The sequence below is a fragment of the Festucalex cinctus genome, chromosome 15, assembly GCF_051991245.1.
Source record: "Festucalex cinctus isolate MCC-2025b chromosome 15, RoL_Fcin_1.0, whole genome shotgun sequence".
Taxonomy (NCBI): domain Eukaryota; kingdom Metazoa; phylum Chordata; class Actinopteri; order Syngnathiformes; family Syngnathidae; genus Festucalex; species Festucalex cinctus.
The window spans coordinates 16201241-16221941 of record NC_135425.1 but is presented as its reverse complement, the minus strand read 5'-3'; the positions used below and the strand labels follow the sequence as shown (position 1 = coordinate 16221941).

General features: G+C 39.4%; 4 protein-coding genes and 1 long non-coding RNA gene across 11 annotated transcripts in view; 3 read left to right on the top strand and 2 right to left on the bottom strand.

Annotated features, from left to right (window-relative positions):
* palm2akap2 (PALM2 and AKAP2 fusion) overlaps positions 1 to 3380 on the top strand; it is a 68571-nt gene extending 65191 nt beyond the window's left edge. For all 5 annotated transcript variants that reach the window (XM_077498617.1, XM_077498618.1, XM_077498616.1 and 2 more), the window contains one exon: positions 1181 to 3380. In XM_077498617.1, the coding sequence (XP_077354743.1) occupies positions 1181 to 1303 (123 nt within the window). In that variant the 3' untranslated portion in view covers positions 1304 to 3380. The remainder of the gene's footprint in view (positions 1 to 1180) is intronic.
* LOC144002926 (uncharacterized) lies at positions 1378 to 4377 on the bottom strand. 2 transcript variants are annotated; one of them, XR_013278843.1, is made up of 2 exons: positions 3912 to 4377; positions 1378 to 1832 (listed from the first exon to the last, which is right to left on the bottom strand). It is a non-coding gene; the product is annotated as an uncharacterized LOC144002926 (long non-coding RNA). The 2 variants fall into 2 exon arrangements; XR_013278842.1 differs by having other exon boundaries at positions 3952 to 4377.
* Positions 3802 to 9861, top strand: slc46a2 (solute carrier family 46 member 2). The gene is made up of 7 exons (XM_077498622.1): positions 3802 to 4442; positions 5454 to 5624; positions 5898 to 6110; positions 7013 to 7184; positions 7279 to 7362; positions 7460 to 7616; positions 7755 to 9861. Exons 1-7 carry the CDS (start codon positions 3969 to 3971, stop codon positions 7837 to 7839), a joined length of 1356 nt encoding a protein of 451 aa, XP_077354748.1. The 5' UTR covers positions 3802 to 3968; the 3' UTR covers positions 7840 to 9861.
* snx30 (sorting nexin family member 30) lies at positions 7956 to 18225 on the bottom strand. 2 transcript variants are annotated; one of them, XM_077498623.1, is made up of 10 exons: positions 17808 to 18225; positions 17170 to 17468; positions 15722 to 15937; positions 14503 to 14613; positions 14277 to 14435; positions 12810 to 12999; positions 12268 to 12467; positions 12103 to 12192; positions 10946 to 11098; positions 7956 to 10261 (listed from the first exon to the last, which is right to left on the bottom strand). In XM_077498623.1, exons 2-10 carry the CDS (start codon positions 17302 to 17304, stop codon positions 10184 to 10186), a joined length of 1332 nt encoding a protein of 443 aa, XP_077354749.1. In that variant the 5' UTR covers positions 17305 to 17468; positions 17808 to 18225; the 3' UTR covers positions 7956 to 10183. The 2 variants fall into 2 exon arrangements, with proteins under 2 accessions (XP_077354749.1, XP_077354750.1); XM_077498624.1 differs by having other exon boundaries at positions 17170 to 17369.
* On the top strand, positions 17148 to 20449 carry inip (ints3 and nabp interacting protein). Its single transcript, XM_077498625.1, has 5 exons — positions 17148 to 17660; positions 17792 to 17983; positions 19488 to 19584; positions 19950 to 20037; positions 20116 to 20449. The coding sequence occupies exons 2-5, from the start codon at positions 17959 to 17961 to the stop codon at positions 20212 to 20214; spliced, it is 309 nt and encodes a 102-aa protein (XP_077354751.1). The 5' UTR covers positions 17148 to 17660; positions 17792 to 17958; the 3' UTR covers positions 20215 to 20449.
* Positions 20450 to 20701: the final 252 nt, after the last annotated feature.

Below are 20701 nucleotides of genomic sequence, written 5' to 3'. Positions count from 1 at the left end.
CAGGTCTGTGTGTGGTCTCACTGTTATCATTCCACTGTGGTGTTGCTGATGCATGTGTTTGTACAAGGATTTGGAAAAACCTTTTACCCACCTCACCTCACCCACTGAATACACAGAATAAGATTAAACCAATGAATACAATCAGGTATCAGCACAATTGGTGCTTTATGAGGAAATGTGGCAATGGTAGGTTCGTACAAACACTTTTACTAAACCACCTGGCTTATAAATGGTCCATTTAGTATCATGAAGTACTAGAAAGTTTTAGTTTAGCATAGGCAAGGACAAAATTGTTCACGATCAACTAATTAAATCCATTACGAATCATTTACCCAACCAAGATGAACTTTAATTCACCTCAATCTTAACATGGACTCCTAATGGTGCACTTCTGTGAGTTGCTCTTGGCACATGTGTGGTGTCTGTGTGGAGGGGGTGCACCCAATCATGCATGACACTTGAGAGATAGTGATCAAATGTCTTGTTTTCACTGTCAAGTACAAAGTGGGCTTACTGTGGGGGAAAAAAAGTGTTGGTTCATCTCTGCAAATTAGAAATGTGAAAATTGTGTTGAATTCCAGTTAAGTTCATATATAGTATTAGATTCACCCCCAAGTAGCCAAATGGTTAGCACATGTGCCTCACAGCTGAAATCAAATCCAATTTTATTTACATAGCATGTTTCATACATAAAAATGCGACTTCAAGTAAAACATCCGAGATACAACATAAAAGCCAAATCAGTCCCAACATCCATAAAAGCACGCCCGTACTCACACACACAAACTGAAAAACTAAAATCACATGGCAGGGCACAGAGAAACCATGTGAGGAAAAAGTTGGGGCCGTTCAATTCCAAAAGCATGCATTTAATGTTCTTTGAAGACAATAAATTGTATATGGTTGGGATAAAAATGGCTAAACCTCAGGAAATTATTCATTGATTTAAATTTTATGAATAATTTGTGCTTAAAGGCACATAAACGAAGTTAAGGTTAAGTATGTAAAATGGATGGCTGGATCCCACCCCCCTAGTGCCAAGTGGTAGTTAGTGGAAATTTCTCCAGTGAACCAAGCGCTCTCTCTGTGGTTGACAGTGCATGGTGACATCAAAGAGGCATGTGTATTGGTTTGATTATGCTGCAAATAGGAAGCACTGAACAAATATTCATTTTAACAGGTGCTGGAGGCCACTCGCATCACGCGGAGGAAAAGTGACATGGCACTGAAGTGGGAAGCCGGTATCTATGCCAATGAGGATGGAGAAGAAGAGGGGGAGGAGGAGGAAGAAGAAGAAGAGTAAAAAATAGGATGGAGGGGAAAAAAAGACAGGCAGGAGAAACCAGTATTTATTTTACTATTATTAGTGTTCTGATGATCACATGACCATCCGGTCTGACCAATGGAGCTCAACAAGGAAGTGTATGAATTGGTGAATTTTTATTTTTATTTTTTATTTTTGGATTCTGCAAGTGTAACAGAGAATGTAGGCGATGCGAGTATGTGAGAAAAAAGGAAGGACAATTTGCATTCAAGATGCAAGTGTGCCGTTGTGGATTCTAAGTATTCATAGGAGGAAGCTTCGATATTACGATTCCCTTTTGAAAGGTTGCCAGAAAGTCATTGAAGGTCTTGTGTGCTTGACAGCCACCAATAATCTACTGAATAAGTGTCAACTCGAGTCTGGCGTGTTTGTTAGGCTTCACATATCCATCGATTGTGTTTCTTCCCAAAATTTTGCAGCTTTCTTCAAAACTTGGTTCCCTCTTGAGCTCCTCTGCCTTAGTCTCTCGGATGCATGATGCATATGATGATTTCATCTCCAATTCCATCTTGCCAGATTCGTAAAGAGAACAAGCAACAAATGGTTTGTCAATATTCAGTATTATTTAGTGATTTCATCAGTGTGAGGTTTAAACAGGATGATGAGTAGGCTGTATAACAGTTGCAGGATATACACCAGTTGTCTAAAATCACTTATTTTCTTTCCCATTGGTTTGTTGACAGTGTCTTTTGTAGTTGTATTATACTGAGGTAGGATTGTGTATTTGACAGATGCACATTTATTCCAGTGTACTTATTATTATATACTTGCTAGCTGGCCATGGTATCGTGGCAAATGTTTAAAAGAACAAAACTTTTTATAAAAAGTTGGGAGAGAACCAGTTTGCCTATTTAAGAGAATTGTATTCATCTATAACTTTAGTTTTTTTTTTCTACAACAAATAATGAAACCCACTCGACAATAATTGGATGTGAACATCTGGGATGGATGTATAACCCAGTTTCATGTTCAAAATAGCAAACAAAAGCACAAGGAATGAATCTTAATTGAGTGTTTATACTTCCGTGTGTGTTTCTACCACTTGAACTGAAAAGTAGAAGGTATGTTCTACTCTTCGGTCTTTTTTTTTTCTTTTTTTTCTCTCTCTCTCTTTGATTATTCCCCCCCCCCAAGCATGAGAATGTCAAGAGGATGGTGAGAATGATTTGAAACCAAAGGTCACCATTTTGATCTGCCAGAGTGTCTTGTCCAAGTGTCCTTCCGCTAGACACTGACCTGTCTGCCACTCGACTTAACAGCCTGAGGTGAAGTGTGAGCACTATGGTGAGAATTGTAGTTAACATTCATACAAGCCCTGATTGTATTTATTAAGATGATAGATATTTAGAAATGATTATTTTTATTTGTTCTGTCAAAGCAACCAGAAGTGAAAACAAAGGATGTGCTGAGATCTTAAGCAAAAAATAATAATAATCACAAACTCCCTATTATTGCTTTTATACACATGTTTTAATATATTAAATGACCAATATTTAAATAAGGTAATGCTAATGCAATATGACATAGGTGCAGGACAAAGTTTAGCCCACCAAGTGCTGAATCAGTAATTTAGTTTTGTTTTTGTTTTTGATATTTGAAACACTTAGTGTGCGTATTTAAGAAAGAAAGAAAGCACTCCAGAATTAATCATTTGCATTGTATGGTAATTTTATTGGCTTATTCAAACGCTCTCAGTGCTTGACTTTTAAAACTTTTAGCAACAAAAGCTTTACTGGTGTTTATTGTAGTGAAAGCCTCCCAGTCTCAAACTTTACAAATGCATGCTGTCCCTCACTGCAGCTTTTTCGCTGTTTGAATTCCTTATGCAGAGATGATTTATTTATCTTTTGAAAAGCTGGTAGCTTGCTTTTGGCCCTCCGAGTCGCTTCAGTGTGTGACGATGCAATTTTATGATCGAGATTATTAACCTCTGTCCTTATGTTAACCACTCGTATATGTGCATATTTTGTGCTCCACTTTATAGCACGTGTATGGCTCACAGTTATTCGCATATTATACATATAAATATTTTCTCATTAAATACAAAACTTGAAAATTTTCTGAGTGGTTATTTATGTGTGCCAGGACACCTTGAGGCCTTTTGTTTAAATCATGCATTCCGATTACGAATACAGATAATTGTTAAAAACTGGATAACATGAAATTACTGATAATTTGCTCATACGAAAACATTAAATTAAAAAAATGAACCAAATACTGGTTATATTGCATGTATCATGGTTAGAATTGTCTGATGAAGAATGTAGCAGATTTTACCACAAAGGTGGCCAACATCCTGAGATGTTTAAAACATTTTTTTTTCCTTTTAAAGGGGACAAAAAAACTTTATATATATATATATATATATGTGTGTGTGTGTATATATATATATATATATATATATATATATATATATATATATATATATATATATATATACATACACACACACACACACACAACGCTCATACCGATGAATGATTGACGACCTATTGCACTTGAAGCTTCATTATTAGTAACGCGCGTGCACCATGATGAGGAAGTGGAACTTTCCCTCCCAAACTCTTAGCTCTTCTACTTCCCTTACCTCCATTATAACAACTTCAGTCCTATAAACTCGCCTTTACCATGAAGTAAATGAAGTATGGCGACGTCGAGCTGGTGTCGAAGCACCTTCCAGGTGTTCCGTCGAGTTGAACCGCTCGTCGTGCTCGAGCAGCTGGGGACCTCTTTGTTCGACACCGCCCTGCTCATGGTGGTCAAGGACCGGTGTGCCACTGCTAACGCCACCAATCCCGGCGGCGAGGACGACCAACAAAAAGCCATGTCGGACTTCTACATGGTTCAGAACCTTATCGCCCAGCTGACGCCTATCGTGCCCGCTCTCCTCCTCGCCAAAGCGGGGGACCGCGGCTGGAGGAGAGCCCCGGTTGTGGTACCCCTGTGCGGTTACCTGCTGTCGAGCGTCGCCCTCCTCCAGGTGGTTCTTTTAAGGCTGCCCATCCAGGTAATGTTCGGAGCGGCGGTTCTCCTTGGAATATCCGGCGGGTTCTGCGCTTACTGGCCCGGCGTCATGACGTTGACCTCGCTGGGCTCCAACGCGGACAATCGCTCCCAGGTTTGACGACTTAAAAAAAGAAATGTAGAGTTGCCCTAGCCTACACTAAAATGCAACGAAATTAATAACCTTAAAATGAATATATTTACTAAATAACAATTAAAACAACAGTTTTTTTTTAACCCCTGTTGAGCTATTTTTTTAACTCATAATGGGCTATTTAACCCAACAGTATAGTCAAGTCATCTTTATCATATGGCGTTTTCAAACAGCATGAACTCTCACAAAGCGCTTTGGGTGTATAGTGTATACAGTGATTTGAATTAATTGAACAGAGGTGTGGAGAGTAGCAATAAGCGTACTGTTACATTTGAATAATAATGTATGTCTCGAAATAATAATAAAACAGCCATCCAAATAATTAGAAGTAGTGGGAAAATACTCAAGTACTAAGTAATTTCTGATGATTTTATGATACATTCAGATACCCAACAATGTCACTCAATCTAAAATAAAGGAAAAAAAAAAACTTTTGAAAATAACGATCAACACGCAGCAATTAAAAAACAGGAACAAGGCATTTTATCAGTGGATAAAAAGTCTACACACCCCTGTTCAAATGTCAGGTTTTAGTGATTAAAAAAATAATTAGATTAATCTAAATGATGTCAAAATGTTTTTCAATATCCACCAGTGATGTGACCTGTAACTAATTGTGGAAAAAGAAACTATTGGGGGATAGCAATTGAGATAATTAAAATTATCTAAAAAATAAGTCATAAAGTCGCAACTGTGGGTCCTCAACAGATTTTTTTCAACAGCTTTTTCACATAAGAGTATTCGGGCCCATTTCATTTATTCCGACATGAAGCAGAATGATAGCCAAAATGGGAAACAATCTGATCCTACTGAGCCAACTGCACGGCAAGTACTGTGTAGACAAACAATATTCACAGTCACACCTTTGGACAATTTATTTTGGTTTTTGGAATTTGGTGGAAGTACAGAAAAAATCACGCACACACACAAGCGGGTTTATTTCCTTCTCCAAGTAATATGTGTCAATCCCAGGTGATGATGAGAGTGGAGCTGGTGTACGGAGCGGCGGGCCTGCTGGGTAGTCTGCTGTCAGGTCATGTGTTCCTGCTGTACAGTTCTAGTGTTGGACACGGCACCGTCCTGCTCTGCGTCTGCACACTTCTCCACCTGCTGAGCCTCATTCACGCCACTGTGCTGCTGCAGGTCAATAAAACTAGACTCATAACTAAAGCCAACTTCTTATAACAATTTATCACTGTCACTTACATTCTGCAATTCATTCTATTATTTAGCGATGAGAAGTAATGGAGTACACATACTTTGTTACTGTACTTTAAGAATATTTTTCAGGTGTCTGCACTCTGTCCTCTACTGTACTTGAGTATTAATCTTTCTTTTACCTTTACTCCCTACTTAGTAAAGTACCTAAATCCATCCTGCAGCTTATACCAGTGTATTTCTTCTGACTTTGTGAAGGTAAAGCAAGTATCAAGTGAGCCGGAAGAGAGCAGCACCCTCCTCCCTCACTCCTCCAACAGTGTTCCTGCAGAGAGGTCCACAAGGATGAACATGGTGAACGTGGCTCTGCTGTTTTCCGCTGCTATTTTGTATGGCTCCTCAGTGGGCGGAGCCGTTGAGATCCTGGGCATCTTTGTGATAAAACAGCCGCTCCACTGGAACGCTGCCCAGGTATGTGTTCTACATGTATACAGGGAATTAAGAGGCAATTTTCCATCATATGTTTGTATTAAAATAGATTTTTCAAAAATGAAGGTGGTTAATTATCCTTAACAATGACACTTAACTTAAAGGCCTTATCCAGTTGTGTGTTAAGATTATCTAATTGTGTTTAATCATATACAAGAAAAAATAAATAAAAAATTGATCTCACTTTGGTGCTTGATAAACGCTCCCTAAAATTGTAATCCTCAATACGGAAGTGTGGAACTGCCAATGTGAAGTAATTGACTAGCAAATAGGTGAAAATATGATCAAATGTACTTCATTTAAATAAGTTTAAACTTACTTGGAAATACATTTGAAATGTATTACCAAATACGTTAGAACATAACTCAAAACGGAGGCTAAATGATAAAAAATTAGCATTTTTAATTATAATTTAATTAATTAATGCAACATTTAGCATTTTAGCATTTAGTCTACAAGTGTGTTTGAATATTCTTGTTAAAATAATCAAACATATTTGCAAATAGATTCAAAAGTATTTACCAGTGAAAAATGTTTTCTCCCCTTTGCCAGTTCCACACTTCCATACTGTTAAGATTTTTTTTTTTTGGTAAATTATTTTACGTGTCGTATTATATCCAAAATATCCCAAACCTCCTCAAATATTGTGACTAAGTCTTACAATATGGTCTAAACATTCTCCAGTTTTGTTTTCTAAACATTCTTCATTAGATTTCTTGTTCAAAATTTCCTTGCAACAAGAAAAACTATTAAAACTCAAGGCCAATATTTGCGAAACTTGAACGAACCCAGTGGGATAAGGGATTTAGGGTTTACCATTCGGTGAACTGAACTGTGCCTCTTGTTGGAAACCGTGCCTGACGGATAGTATTGTGCCACTCCAGGTGGGTTACGGGAATGCAGCAGGCTTTGTGATCTTCCTCACCAGTTTCCTTGGCGCTGTTGCTTTTCGCCGCTGCGTGAGCGATGTCACGCTCATCCTGATTGGCATGCTCTCGTTCGCTTCTGGAATCTACTTCATGTCCTTTGTCACCGCAACCTACATGTTCTACCTGGGTAAGCCCTCATATTCTGCTATTGGATTTATATCGTTTTGTAGCAACAGCAGAGACGAACCCCAAGCATAATGTTGATTTTTTTTTTTCCAAAGCTCGCTCGCTCAGCCTCTTTGGTCTCATCCCGCTGCCTACAATCAGATCACTGCTCTCGCAGAAGGTCCCAACATCGTTGTGCGGTGAGCAACAAATATTTTGCTATTCAAACTCACAAGCGTGTGTACACGAGCACTCGTGTATTTTAGCGCCCCCTGTCAACCTTCTCCTTGCCATCAGGCTTCACTTTGACAGCCCTGCAGCTGGCGCTGAGGTTTGCAGCTCTGGCGTACATCCCTGCATTCACCAAACTCTACCAGAGAACGTTAGGATGGTTCCCAGGTTTTGTCTTCACCATCTCCAGCATGCTGGCAGTTCTGGGAATGATTCCCATCAGGTGCTTTTCACATCTTCTGTCCGTATTAAACATACAACTACTGCTCAGAAAAATTCAGATTTTTTTTGGCTTTCAGGATGAATCCAAAATTACTAACTTTTACAGGTGATTTTAAAACAAGTATTTTCCTCCTTGCAGTGTTGTGGGATGCAGGTGGTCTCGGCCGAGACGTTCTGAAGAGGCTGAGACGACCGAAACACGGCATGCAGATGAGGAGAACTAAAGCACGCCATCTCCGAAGATAAAACCTTAAGAAAAGGAAGCTGAGCAGGTGTGTCTTATGTATGCAATAATATGGCTTTATCTTTTGGAATAACTAATGTTGACAGAGACATGAGAAAGACTGAAGACATTTAATAACTCTAAACCTTTGACCAAGATTGCATTATTTAAAGATGATCATTTTCATTAAATTTCAATGAATGAAAAATTGTTTTCTACACATTTCAACTGTTCAAAGAATTTGGAAAAAAAAACTCATCAGATAAATATCAAATCAATTTATTTTAATATTGGTCCAATATATTCCAAAATAATTTGAGGTAATTGCATGAAAACAACATCAATATACAGGCTTTATATTCTCTAATTACAAGATGTTCAAGTGTACAGAATGGACCAAAAGTAAAATGTAAACAATGGGGAGCAACAAACAGAATAGAACTTAATTATCTTTTTAAAAAAAAGTTAACGGAAGATTGATCAAAGGAAATGATGAGGACACTTGGGCTTGGCAATTTCTTCAAAAGTTAGTACATTCAAACAGAAAACACATTTTGCCCCCATTTAAGCTTTCAACTTGAAAAACTGGTAACGCTGTTATAATCCCATAGTGCAGCGATCAGCAGGCCAAAACTCTTTTAACATGAAGCTCTATCAAAATTAGAAGCTATGCTGTTGAGGTTCGAATTACTATTGGTTTCGAACAATAAACAAAAAGTTAAAAATTTCATTATTCTATTGAGAATGTGTTATCCCTTCTTAATGGCTACATCTTCACATTAAATGGATACACCGCCAACTTTTCGGCTGTACATTCGGAATAAATTACACACACAAAAAAAATTCATTCTGCTCAAAACAGTTATTAAAATATTAACTGCAACATTTATTCTTAAGTATCAACAGATAAAGCTAATTTTTAGCACCTCTGCTGAAAGTTCAATTTCAGCAGGCCCTTTCGATCTTCAAATGTATGCTGTTAACTACATTCTAGCCAAATACAGCAGAACATTTGGCGAGAAAGTTAATGTTACATTTGATTACTTCAATACTGAAATTACAATCGCCTCATACTTGTGCTTTTTATTTTAGGTCATACAGCAAGTTGAATAGGACTGGACCAGGCTATTGACTTTCAGAATCACCAATATACAGTTGCACTCAAAATTATTCAACAATTTATTCAACAAACGAGCAGTATTTTGTAGCTAGCATTACAAGCTCTTTTTTTTTTTTTTTTTACGTGGCCATAAATACAATAAATGTAATTTCAATAGTGTTTGAGCTATTTTTGAGTGTAACTGTAGCTATAGCTGTATCGAAACAATCTGCCTTAAACAGTCAAATTAATTTTATTATTTTGAAATAAGTTAAGAGGTTGCTTACACTCTAACCATTCTAATAACTTCTCCACTACAAGCAGAAGACCCACTGGCAAGATAAAATGATGAAACTCTCATTTACCACTAGATGTCATCCAATACGCTGTAATAATCCTCCAAACCCATTTTTCTGATTGATGCAAGTTTTCCACTGCAGTGTTTATTTACACTGCTCAAGTGTGAGGTCACCAACATAAGATAGGGGGGGACTTAAAGGAAAATAGAAAAAATGAAAGATGCCATCTGCCAATGTTGTAGTACTGTTTCTCTTGACATTTGAAAATATGTTCTAATTAGTGCGAGTGATTTAGTCCCAAACTAATCGAAAGTGAGATCGATCTGATGAAGAGCTCATCCTTCAATCGGACACCTTAGCCGGCAGCTTCCGGCGCTAAAAGCTGCTCGCTGCCGATTTGGCTGAAGGATGTGAACCAGATAAGCATCAAACAGCTAACACGCTGATCTGAGCTTGTCACGCAGCACTTCCAAGGCCATGTTGTGAAATGCAGACGATGTGACAAGTTTCAGCTCACTGCAAATGGATTTTTAAAGTGACCTGACAAAAACATTTGAAAACAAACATTAAACATGTATTAGGCGGAGAACGAGTTTGTAGCTTTATCTGACGTTGCTGACTGAAATCTGACAAAAGGTGGGGGGGATCGTACCATTGTCTCACAATGTAAAAAGAATGAGGAAAAGTATGAAACACGCCTCCTTAACGTGTGGTTAAATAAGCAGCATTGGCAACTTGTTAACAGATGAAGTAGAAAAAGAGCAACACCATGAAAAAGAATATCTGTAGATAGAAAGTTGCCGCTCTTTTAGTATGCTGTGGCCCCTGCCTCCTTGGAAAGGTCCAATTCTGACAGTCGTCTCAGGACAAATGGGGACGTGGTCCTTCAGTTAAGAGACCAAAGGCCTGCTCGGTCCTTGGCGTGAAAAAGTGCGTGATGAGGCGCTTCAGTCCGTCTCGCTCGTTTGGTCTTCAGTCTGTTTGTCCTGCAGGACATTTACGAGCGACTCCCACGCTGCTTGGCACTGCAGAGAAGCGGAAAACAACGGCTTCCAGTAAAGAATATAGCAAAGATCACCTATATATAATTTGTTCATGAATCAAGAAATATCTAGATGATGAAACAAAACCTGGTAAAAGTGAAAAGCATCTGTGCTCCGAGACACTACAAACCTTTAACTCATTCAACCCCAAAAACGTATAAATACGTTTTTTAATACTTTGCCCTTCACTTTCAAAAACATATAAATATGTTTTGTTTTATTTTTATTTTTTTATTCTAGAGCATACAGAAGGCTTTGATGCAGCTTCTGACCTGAATAGATCACTTAAAGCAATGGTAGTTATTAAAAAAAAAAAAAAAAGCCAGCAGGTGGCAGCAGAATATAAGAGATCTGCACGGGCCATGTTGCAAAAAGCTCTTTCTCCCAGTGTTTTCAACAGGTTTGTGAATAATGATAAAACTTAGCTATATTGTCATGCTAATTGCTGCAAAACTGAAACAGATAGAAATGTACCTTTTTTTCTGATGAAAGAAGAGACTCGAATCTTTCTTTTGGTAGGTTCAGAACCCAATATTCTGTGGGCCTTGCAAAATCAGTCAAAATACAGTAAAAAAGTGAAAACGCCTGGGAGTGAATGAGTTAAATAAAATGTATCCCAATGTAATGGAATAAAAATTAGTCCAGTTATAAGGCTACGCGGTGTACCTTCTCATAGTAATTGATGTTTTTGTCAGCCATGCCACCGAGTAGCTGCTTGAAGTCCTGCCGCTTGTTGCTCTGCCAGCGCTCCCAGTCGGCCTTCAAGTCAGCGTTGAAACACTCCAACTTGTCCTGGCACCGCTCCACCTCGGGCGGCATCTAGCGGGAGACACAGAAGGACTACAGCTACAGGGGCCCTAAATGCTACAGCGTACAGGAGAACAGCCACGTTTTCATGTTACTCGTGGTAGACCGATATGGTTTTTTTCAAGGTCGATACTGATACCGATTATTAGTAGTCAAGGAGACCGATAACGTATTTGAAGCCAATGTTCATTTGCAGTAAAAGAGAAAATAATAGCTTCAAAATAAAAAAAAATTACCTTTTATTTTACACATGTAAAGAATTATAATTTTTATAATAATTTTTTAAAAATTTATTATTATTATTAAACTAATTACTATCTAATGAATCAATTTAATTAAAAATTAAAATTTATTAATTTAGAATAAATTTTATTTGCATTGCGTTTTATATTTTAGCAATCTCAAAATGCGACAGCATAAAAAGTAAAAAGCCTTGACAGCTTTGTTTAAAAATATATAACAAAAATTGCAGGGAGCTTCCAGGGTCATAAATATGTGTTAAACTAAATTAAATACTAAGCAAGTAAATAATTCCCTGAAGTTTTCTACTGTAAATAATTTTTTTCCAAAAGGTTGCCAAACGTCTTCGCAGACAGTAAAAAAAATTGCCTGAATAATGTTCAAAATTTCTTTACGGCAAGTAAAAGCTGTCTGTGAACATCTTACAAATCCTGATGAAAACCCTAAATTTGCTACGTCCGCAATCATTCACCGTTCAGTGAGATACATACCAGCTTTATCGGCTTCCAGATTCGTAAAAAGGCCGATGCCAATATTTATCAAAATGCCAAATATCAGCACCGATAATCGACCTGGACGATAATCAGCTTTGATGCAGCTTCTGACCTGAAGAGGTCGCTTAAAGCAATGGTAATTATTACAAAAAACGGCCAGCAGGTGGCAGCAGAGTATAAGAGATCAGAGATCATGTTACCACCAACAAATATTCATTCCTGCAAAATGGCTCGACCGCAAATGCGAGGGATAGAAACCTTCACAACATAGATGAAGCTTACAGGCGTTCTGTCCTCCTGTCTGCGCAGCACGGCGGCTTCCAGGCGTCCCTCGTACTCTGCCTGACTTTGGTCACGCTTCTTCAAAACATTCTGCAAATACAATAGAACGTTGTTGACGTAGATACAGGCCCTCAAATAATTTGTTTACAATTGCCCCCATCCCACCTTCATGGACTCAATATAGAGCATATACTCTCGGAGTACGGGCAGGAAGTCCTGGCCCATGTTGTCACACAGGTCATCCATCGCCCTGCAGCACATCGAAATGGAGCTCGCCACCTCCTCCAGGGGGCGCTGCAGCTCCTCTTCCGAGCCCGTCCAGCTGGAGTACACAGCGCCGTAGTCGCGCAGCTCAGCCAAGTACTCTAGTGAGAGTGAGATGACAGCATAAAGAGATTTAAATGTGATTCATTGAGTATTGTATGTGGCGGGTGCGGATGCAAAGGTTGTAAACTGAACAGCTGACGACTCTAAAAACAAATAGAGAAAAGTGAAGGGAAAAGGTTGTGTTATCTTTGTCACTTCCTGTTTCACAACCTCGTGGGTCAAGATGTAATCATGAAGATCCAACTTCCTCACTGACAGCGCAGCTAATCTGGCTGTCTGTAGCTCGGCCACGCTGACGAATAGCGATCTTATGATTGTCGGTTGAGATATGTTCACGTGGTGGACTTTTGGTGATGAGCCGAGCACAATCAGTTTGTTACCTGACTGCTCTTTGAGGATCCTCTGAGCAATGCGGTCGATGGTGCCCAGTTTCAGGCTGAAGGTGTCCAGGTACTCTCCCATGGCACAGAACTCAGCCGGCCGAGCCCGCAGCTTGTAGCCTCCGGCTACTTGCTTCACCGACTCACCCACCTTGGTGAGCAGCGCCAGACCCTGACGCTTGTTCAGGTCCTGCCGACGCGCACAAAAAGTTTAGCATTCCAGTACGCTGCATAAGCCTCGTTTTTAAATTTTATACATGGTCTTTTTTTCTTTTCTTTTTTTTTCTTCAGACCTGCAATATTGCAATTGTGGCTGTGATCTTAAGTTCACTAACTAAGTGGGTTTTTATTGAAGACAATACATCACATTGAGCTTCCCCAAAACACCAGAAAGGAAGTTCTGAACTTCCTAAAAAGCACTTGGGCTGTAATTAATCCAAAATAAAACATGCCACTCGGTTTTAGGTGTTCATCACTTAACCAGTAGAGGGCAGTCATGCACTAAACATGCCCAGAATAAGACAGGAATAGGAAGGTATTGACCTGTGTAACAGCTCTACCCTTGTTTACTCATGGAATAATGTTGACTAATGTTGTCTGTGACTTTAAGACACTATTGCATGTGTAATGTTAGATACCCATGTATGTGTACTGTGAACTAAATGGGGTATATTCCACGGAAGAGGCTGGACTGTTTTTGCACATCAGTTTGGTTCCGGTTCGGTTTGCCACGTGTGGGCTGCGTCAAAATACTTGTGCTTCCGACTTTGTGCCCCTCATTTGCGAGTTCGCAACCCGGACCGGAACCAAACTGATTCGCAAAAACGCCTCTTCCGTGGCATATACCCCCATTGTAGTTAGTGTGTTTACCTTAAGTGGTAATTGCTAACGTGCTAATTCTAATCGCGATTGCTAACCGTTTAGCGTAGACTGATTTTGTTGGTGTATAGAATGAATTATGAGTACTTATATCCACTCAATTCAATATATGGCCAACCTTCGTCAATTAACAAACAAACAAAAAAGATTTACTAACCATTAAGATAATTAATTTTAAAAAGTTTCAATAGTGACAGCACTAAATAAATCTATGTCCATCCATTTAGTTGAATTGCCTTTTGTAGTTTTCATGCATTATTCTCCTTGAAAGATGTTCCCATAGCACCTCCATGCAATGTGACAACAAACCACATGAACAAAACTGCATGTCAGCATGTGATCAGAGATTGGACGATTTGTCTGGACGGATTTGATGGATGACTACTTTATAGCATTCAGAGAGGCTACTCGTGATGAGAAGGTAAACACAATTTATTTGGGATTTGCATCCGTTGTACTTTTTTTTTCTTGCATCAGCAGTCTATTTTGTGTTTCCCTGTAACTGATTTATTGGGGTTTCTAAATGGCTGATGTGTGTAAAACACTTTTTGTACAATTAAAATGTTTCTCGCCCTCCAGTCTTCTCACCTTAGCAGACAGAAAAGCATTGAGGTGTGGGTTGAAGGAGAGGACTGGGTGGTCTGCAACCCGCTTCAGGAACTTGTCCAGCGCTTTCATGCGCGTTTCGACAAACTCTTCCGAAAAACGATCCACCACGCCTTTCATCACGAACTTCTCCGGCAAAGGCTGACGAGGGTGAAAAGTGTGAATGAAGTGCTATGCGATGAGAAGTGTGGTTCTTGTGGTCACTCACAGGGATTAGGTGCGTCGGCTGACTGTCCTCCAATTTGGTCCTCAGCCAATCGAAGTCTTGATAGCGGCGGCGCACGCAGTATTCCGGAAGGTCGAACTCAATCCGCGTTGTCTTAACAGAATATATACACAAGTTTTTAACATTCCATCATTCTTTTACAGAAACGTGCAATTCTTGACGTTTGCGGATACAGAGACCACACCAAACCATTACTTATACAACAAAAAACTTTAAAATGTAGTGAATTGACGGAGTTTAACCGTCTTAAAATAATGTTTAAAGCTAATAATGAAATTTTACCGGTTAATATACAAATTACATTTTTAAAAAAGGAAAAGTGAGTATAAATTAAGCGGAACAGAAATTTTTTCCACAACAAAATATAAAACAAAACAAAAAGAACGATGTATTTCAACTCACAGCGTCATTTTACGGAACAATCTGGATTGTAAAACAAAATCATCTCTGTCTATCTGTATTTTTAAAAACTTGACAAAAGCACAATTACCGGAAAACTACATCTAGCACAAGGACATGCTGCTGAATTATTTTATAGAATTGTTGCATTGAAAGCGTCTTGGCCGCTCGCTGTCATTCATTTTGTGTTGATTATTTTGTTGATCAGAAGCAGATAACAGATAACTTCTTTCTGCCCCTTTTCTTTTCTTTTTTTTTTAAAGAATGAAATAAAAATTTGAATTGAAATTAAAAAGGATATGTCCACTTCCATTCATGGATATACATGCGGTGCAATCCTGCTGACAGGTCACTGTTAAAAGACACACTTAATTAACACTATGGCTTTATATTTGACTGTGATATTTATATAAGACCTTTAACGCTGAGCACTTTACTGCACATAGCAACGGTTGCCATGACGCCACCAGGCAGCTCCTGGCATTGTCACCTTATCTCGCTTTCATTGCTGGATGGAAGTGGCCTGGACGGCGATGGCGCTCTCAAAGTCAGCTCATACAAGCAGAGTGTCAGTCCAGTAAATCCAAGTGATTGAATTTTTCCTCGGATCGTTTTTCATTAGAACTGACGGGAAAAGTGCTTTCCCTAATTGGAATTAATGTGTTCCATCAGCTGAGAGGCTTGCATTAGTTTATCAAATTCTGATGCTACGTGACCTGTTTAGGTAGTCATGATTGAAATTACGTATGTGAAAACGAATGAATAAAATCGTAGACACATGACGACAGCCATAAAAGCAGACCTTGGTGGACACTCTGTAGGTGATGTAGGTCTCCATTGTCGAGACGTGCTTCTTTGGGTCATCCACCGAGACAAACAGGTCACGTGTTTCGACGGAGCCGTAGTGGTCCCGGGGGTCTGAGTCCATGTCGTCGTCCAACTGCAGCCTGTTGAACAGCGAGGATGCTGAGGCGGGACTCGGCGTGTCCGCTGGCGTGCCATTGGACAGCCCTGCCTCCTGATGGGACAGATTTAAAAAATAATAATAAATTACGACGAGGAAGTGCTAACAAAGACGTGATAGATTCTTTTTCTCTATGAATAAGGCTCTTGTTGAGGCCACGGCTGCGTGCTTGCACCACCTGTCATGTGACACATCTGCATACAGAGCTGAATGATGGATGATGGACCATCCATTTTTAACAAATGATAACTGTTGTTGCGCTTCTTGTGTTTAATTAGGACTTAATAGTAATCCCCGTTCACAGGTACAGTACCTCATTGTACTCGACAGACATGCTTGCTTGCTTCTCTCTTTCAGGCTGGATTTAATTGCATGGTTCAAGCGACACAATTCCAATTTTGGGCTCTCAAGTTGCTAATTTCTAATTTGCTAACTGTTGAGAATAGCACACGCCATCACATGCATCCACTCTCCTTCCCCCTCTCACCGCCCGGCCGAGTTCGGTCTTGGTTGCCACTGGAGTGTTTTTCTACACTGTAGCATATAATCACAGCTCACATAATTGCATTGAGTTGCATCATTGCGTTGCAAGAAATGACCAAGCAGGCCACACACTCATTCCAAAAGGAGTCATGCCAAAAGACACAAAATGATCGTCTTCTGTGTTTGTTTCTTTATTAAAAATTGACCAATGTGTGAATTTGATCACTGATGGCATAGTGGTTCATAACTTCATATACGCCTGATTGCAGTGCAGGGAAGTATGGCTTCAGTTACCAGTCTGTGAAGGTGAGTAATTATATGAAGGAGTGTCTTTTGCCCGTTATGAAGATCAGTCCAGCTGAGGTTGAATGAAGAGTAAACAAAATGGATGAGCTTGATTTGCTCCACGGTATGATTCAAGGAATACTAGAAGCTATTTGTCTTTGTGACTGTACTTTGCAGTTCTTAAGGTCAATAATATCATGCTTTCATTGTGCAAAATCACTCAGATGTCATGAAAATGTAAGTGCCGTTATAGTACGTTATTTTCTTGCTGGCTTCAAGAAGAGCTTGAGCAGAATATAACATTTATAATGGCTGAACAAAGACTTGGTTTTATTATTTTTTTTACTCCGTGATTGATATTCATAAGTGTTGAGTTCAAATTTTTCCGCAGTCAGCACAAACAACAGGTTATTACGGTGGGGAGAAAAAAACAACATAAAAACATTTTCGCTACCTTTTTCTTTTTTTTTTTTTTTAACCACCGAGTACAGCTTGGGGAAAGCATGGGTCCAGCCTACCTTGTCGCCCCCATCGACGACGCTGACATCTGGCCCCGGGGACGACGGCTCGTCTGCGGCGGACAACGGGTGTAGGATCTCTGCGATGTGCTTCTGCCCCGAGCTGGCCAGGCCTCGCTGGGCGCCGACGCTCATCGTGCGGCAGGCGCGGGGGCTCGCCTGGATGTCGAGGCTAGCGGCTGTCCAGTTTACGGCGGCAGCTGGCGTTTGCACGGACAAGCGAAATGAGTTTTCAGCTCGTCTTCTAGTAAGGAACGGAGATTCGGAGCCGCTATTTGGTCATAATAGTCAGCTGACCCCTACAGCGCAGATGCGGAGGTTAAAACTGCGAAAACCCGGAAGTAAACATCGTGTGTGACAACGGGACAACATATGCTTAAAATTGTATAAATACACATCAAAGACAGTTGTATCTTGGGTGTTTATGGACATTAAAGGATAAAGCATGAAGGCAAAGCCCTAATGAAAAACTCTTTTAGAAAATCATTTAGGTAACATTTAAATGTACATTGCTTTTATAATATGAACGTTTTGCAATATATATTTAGTATTTATACATGTGTATATATAGAATGTTTTGTTTTTTCAAATATACAACTTGATTTGCCATATTTTTGATCAGGCATTAGCACACACACCTCACTCGGGCGTCCTGAGTTCACCCCTCAGCAACAGCAACAGCATCAGTTAGTAGAATAGACACAAGCAAGACAACCGCGTGGAAAAGGAAGAAACTACGACATAAATCCACTGTTGCACGGTTATTCTCGTGAGTTTGTCGTCGGCGACATGGCTGCTAATCCATCAGGCCCAGGTAGGTTTACTATTTTTGCGAGTACGACGACAGCGTGGTCTTTGACATGTTCCGCTCTTTGTTGATACGGAGCCTCGCTCCGACGCATAGTGTTACTATCTTGACGGTTCCACTCCTTTTAACTGATGATCTGAGTCAAATCTTGAAGCTGGTAGCATCTGCTAAAGTTTAGGGAGTTGGTCAAAAATGTTAAGATATCCTCTAATTTGAAACGCTAACGTTGTGCACTACGAGTAAATTTTTCGGCCGTTTTTGTCATTGCTTTGCTCATCAGCGCACACTTGTGGTTAATTATGGTACGCCAAGTTAGTTGTTTTCTTGAAGGATAAATATTTTTTTCCCCTCTATTTAAAACAGTACCCAGGTGACAAAATACACCAAAGATAAACCTCCACTTTTAACATGGTGGTTTAAATCACTTTTAGTTGTTGAAAATGTTGCTATGACTACAAGAGGCAGCTCTGCTTAACGTTTGACTTTAAAGTATTTTAGACACTTTCTTCAAAGTGGTGGATGTTCACCCATTTTAGCTGCCTTATGAGTGGAGAAATTCGTTTGGAGGCAGTATTATCACTTTAGAAAAATAGAAATTAGTCGTTTTTGAACAATATTTCCTCACAACTGCAATGCATAATGGTGTTGCTGTTACTAATAAGTACCAACAAGTACTTGAATGTAAATACCTGTAGTCTGCCTCTAAAGAAGTGGTATGACTACATCTGTCTCAATAGCACTCGCTCATGGTTACTATACAGTAAGGTATGTAATGTTCTCAAGCTACTCAAAGTGACAACTTTTTGGTTACAGGAATTTTGCAAAACTCCATTTTGCAGATTTCTTGGGATCCAATTACTTTTTATCCCTTCATCTGTTGATTAATTGCACCAACACATGAACCACTTCTGGAAACAGTAGTGAGAATTCATAAAACGTCAGTGACGTTATTTGCCTATAACAAATCACACATCGATACACGTTTATAAATTACTTCCTCACTGCATTGGCTGAAGACTCGTCACAAAATGTCCCAACACTAATATGATAGAACATTGTGTGGTGTTGGTGTAATTGGATATATGTGAAGACTCTTTCAGAAGTCTCCAATTACATCTAAAGTCATAAGATTTATTGTTCATGGTCTGTTTAGTTGGTGAAAAAAAAATCACGTGTATTTGCAGGAGACCCCCAAAAGATTGAATGATTCAATCCAGGGTGACAAGTACTATTAGGTGTGCTTGTGTCTTTTGTGTGTTCTTACAGCAGATTGTCAGGAACCTTTTGTCAAGACACTTGAGTGCTTTTTAAAAAATTGATGGAAAAAAACCAGCATAATATGCATCCATAAAGTCAAAATGACATTTTTAGCTACATGCGCTTTCTTCTTAAAAACGCAGTTGTAGTTTGTGCATGCTGTCAATAATTGTGGATGTTGCTTTGTCTCTGTGTGCATGAATGATGCTCACTGGTGATAATTTTTGCCTTTTTCTTCCTTTACTCCTTGCAGTCTTCCAGAACAAGGCCCGAGTACAAATTCTGGCCGAGCTGGAGAAAGAGAGGGAGCGGTTAATGCAGAATCAGTCCATGAGCACTCCAGGAGCAAGGTAGCGGGAGAGTCCATATCAAAGTCATTAACATGTATCTATTACTGCAGTATTTAGGTCTGAAGCCCTTATGGATCAGGAAATGAAGCATCTAAATATTTCCGTCATGAAAAAAAGTACATCGACACAAATGCTCCCAGTTTACATTTTTAGTATTGATATTGGATGTTGATTGCACTATTATATTGTCAGCTAAGATGTCAAGTAAAATGACCTGTAACACAAAATCTAATCATCTTTTCTAACTGCAATGAGCTGGCAACCAGTCCGAGGTGTATCCCACTTCAAAAAGTCAGCTGGGAAATGCCATCATGAATTTCAACATGAAAGCTTTATTGTGTACAAGACTCTCATTCATTCCATAGTGTCTCAATATCCCGTCACAACATGAAAGACTTCCGGGATAGTGCCGAGCAGCAACACATTGTTGCCCAGCAGAAAGCAGCACTGCAGGTAAAACCATTTTTCACGAAGCTTTTGCTTAAAAAGTTGAACATCCGCCCTTGGCTTAACTGCGCCTCGTTCCCGCAGCATGCGCACGCACACTCGTCAGGCTTCTTCATCACTCAGGACTCATCATTCGGTAACCTCATCCTGCCTGTGCTTCCACGCCTGGAGCCCGACTCGTGACCCTTTCGTGCAAAGTGTGTGCACGCGAATCACATCCAAGTCTCATCTCGGCTCTGCCAAATATCGGCTCGTCTGTATCCAGGCAGCAATCTCAGATGATTTGGAATCCATTGCAGTTATTTAGGGAAAAAAAAATCTTCAACATGTTGAAGACTGGGATTTTACGATGTATACTGTGTATGCGTATGTGATACCCTTCATGGCAGTGATTAAATGATTTCCATAATTTGGCCGATTTTGTCCATTTTCATTGAATTGTTTGTAATGCTGTTTGAAAAATAACAAAAGATGTACACTGTACTCAATTAACTTTTTTTTTAAGGTGGACCTTAAAATAGCTTACTTAAATGTAAAATGTTTTTCTGTGTACATTGGACTGATGAACACTTATCATTTGTCAAATTATGGATAATTTGAATTTTCAAATGTACCTGATGGAAGACATTAACACACACACATATATATATATATATATATATATATATAT

Bases quoted from the DNA above. Each gene is read 5' to 3' on its own strand.
- snx30 (XM_077498623.1), bottom strand. From the start codon at position 17,304: ATGAGCGTCGGCGCCCAGCGAGGCCTGGCCAGCTCGGGGCAGAAGCAC. The intron at 14,614-15,721 runs GTCTGCTTTTAT...TATTCTGTTAAG, and splicing joins CCTACAGAGTGTCCACCAAG to ACAACGCGGATTGAGTTCGA. The intron at 12,468-12,809 runs GTAACAAACTGA...CACTCTCACTAG, and splicing joins GATCCTCAAAGAGCAGTCAG to AGTACTTGGCTGAGCTGCGC.
- inip (XM_077498625.1), top strand. From the start codon at position 17,959: ATGGCTGCTAATCCATCAGGCCCAG. The intron at 17,984-19,487 runs GTAGGTTTACTA...TACTCCTTGCAG, and splicing joins TGCTAATCCATCAGGCCCAG to TCTTCCAGAACAAGGCCCGA. The intron at 20,038-20,115 runs GTAAAACCATTT...TCGTTCCCGCAG, and splicing joins AGCAGAAAGCAGCACTGCAG to CATGCGCACGCACACTCGTC.
- slc46a2 (XM_077498622.1), top strand. From the start codon at position 3,969: ATGGCGACGTCGAGCTGGTGTCGAAGCACCTTCCAGGTGTTCCGTCGA. The intron at 6,111-7,012 runs GTATGTGTTCTA...GTGCCACTCCAG, and splicing joins TCCACTGGAACGCTGCCCAG to GTGGGTTACGGGAATGCAGC. The intron at 7,185-7,278 runs GTAAGCCCTCAT...TTTTTTCCAAAG, and splicing joins AACCTACATGTTCTACCTGG to CTCGCTCGCTCAGCCTCTTT.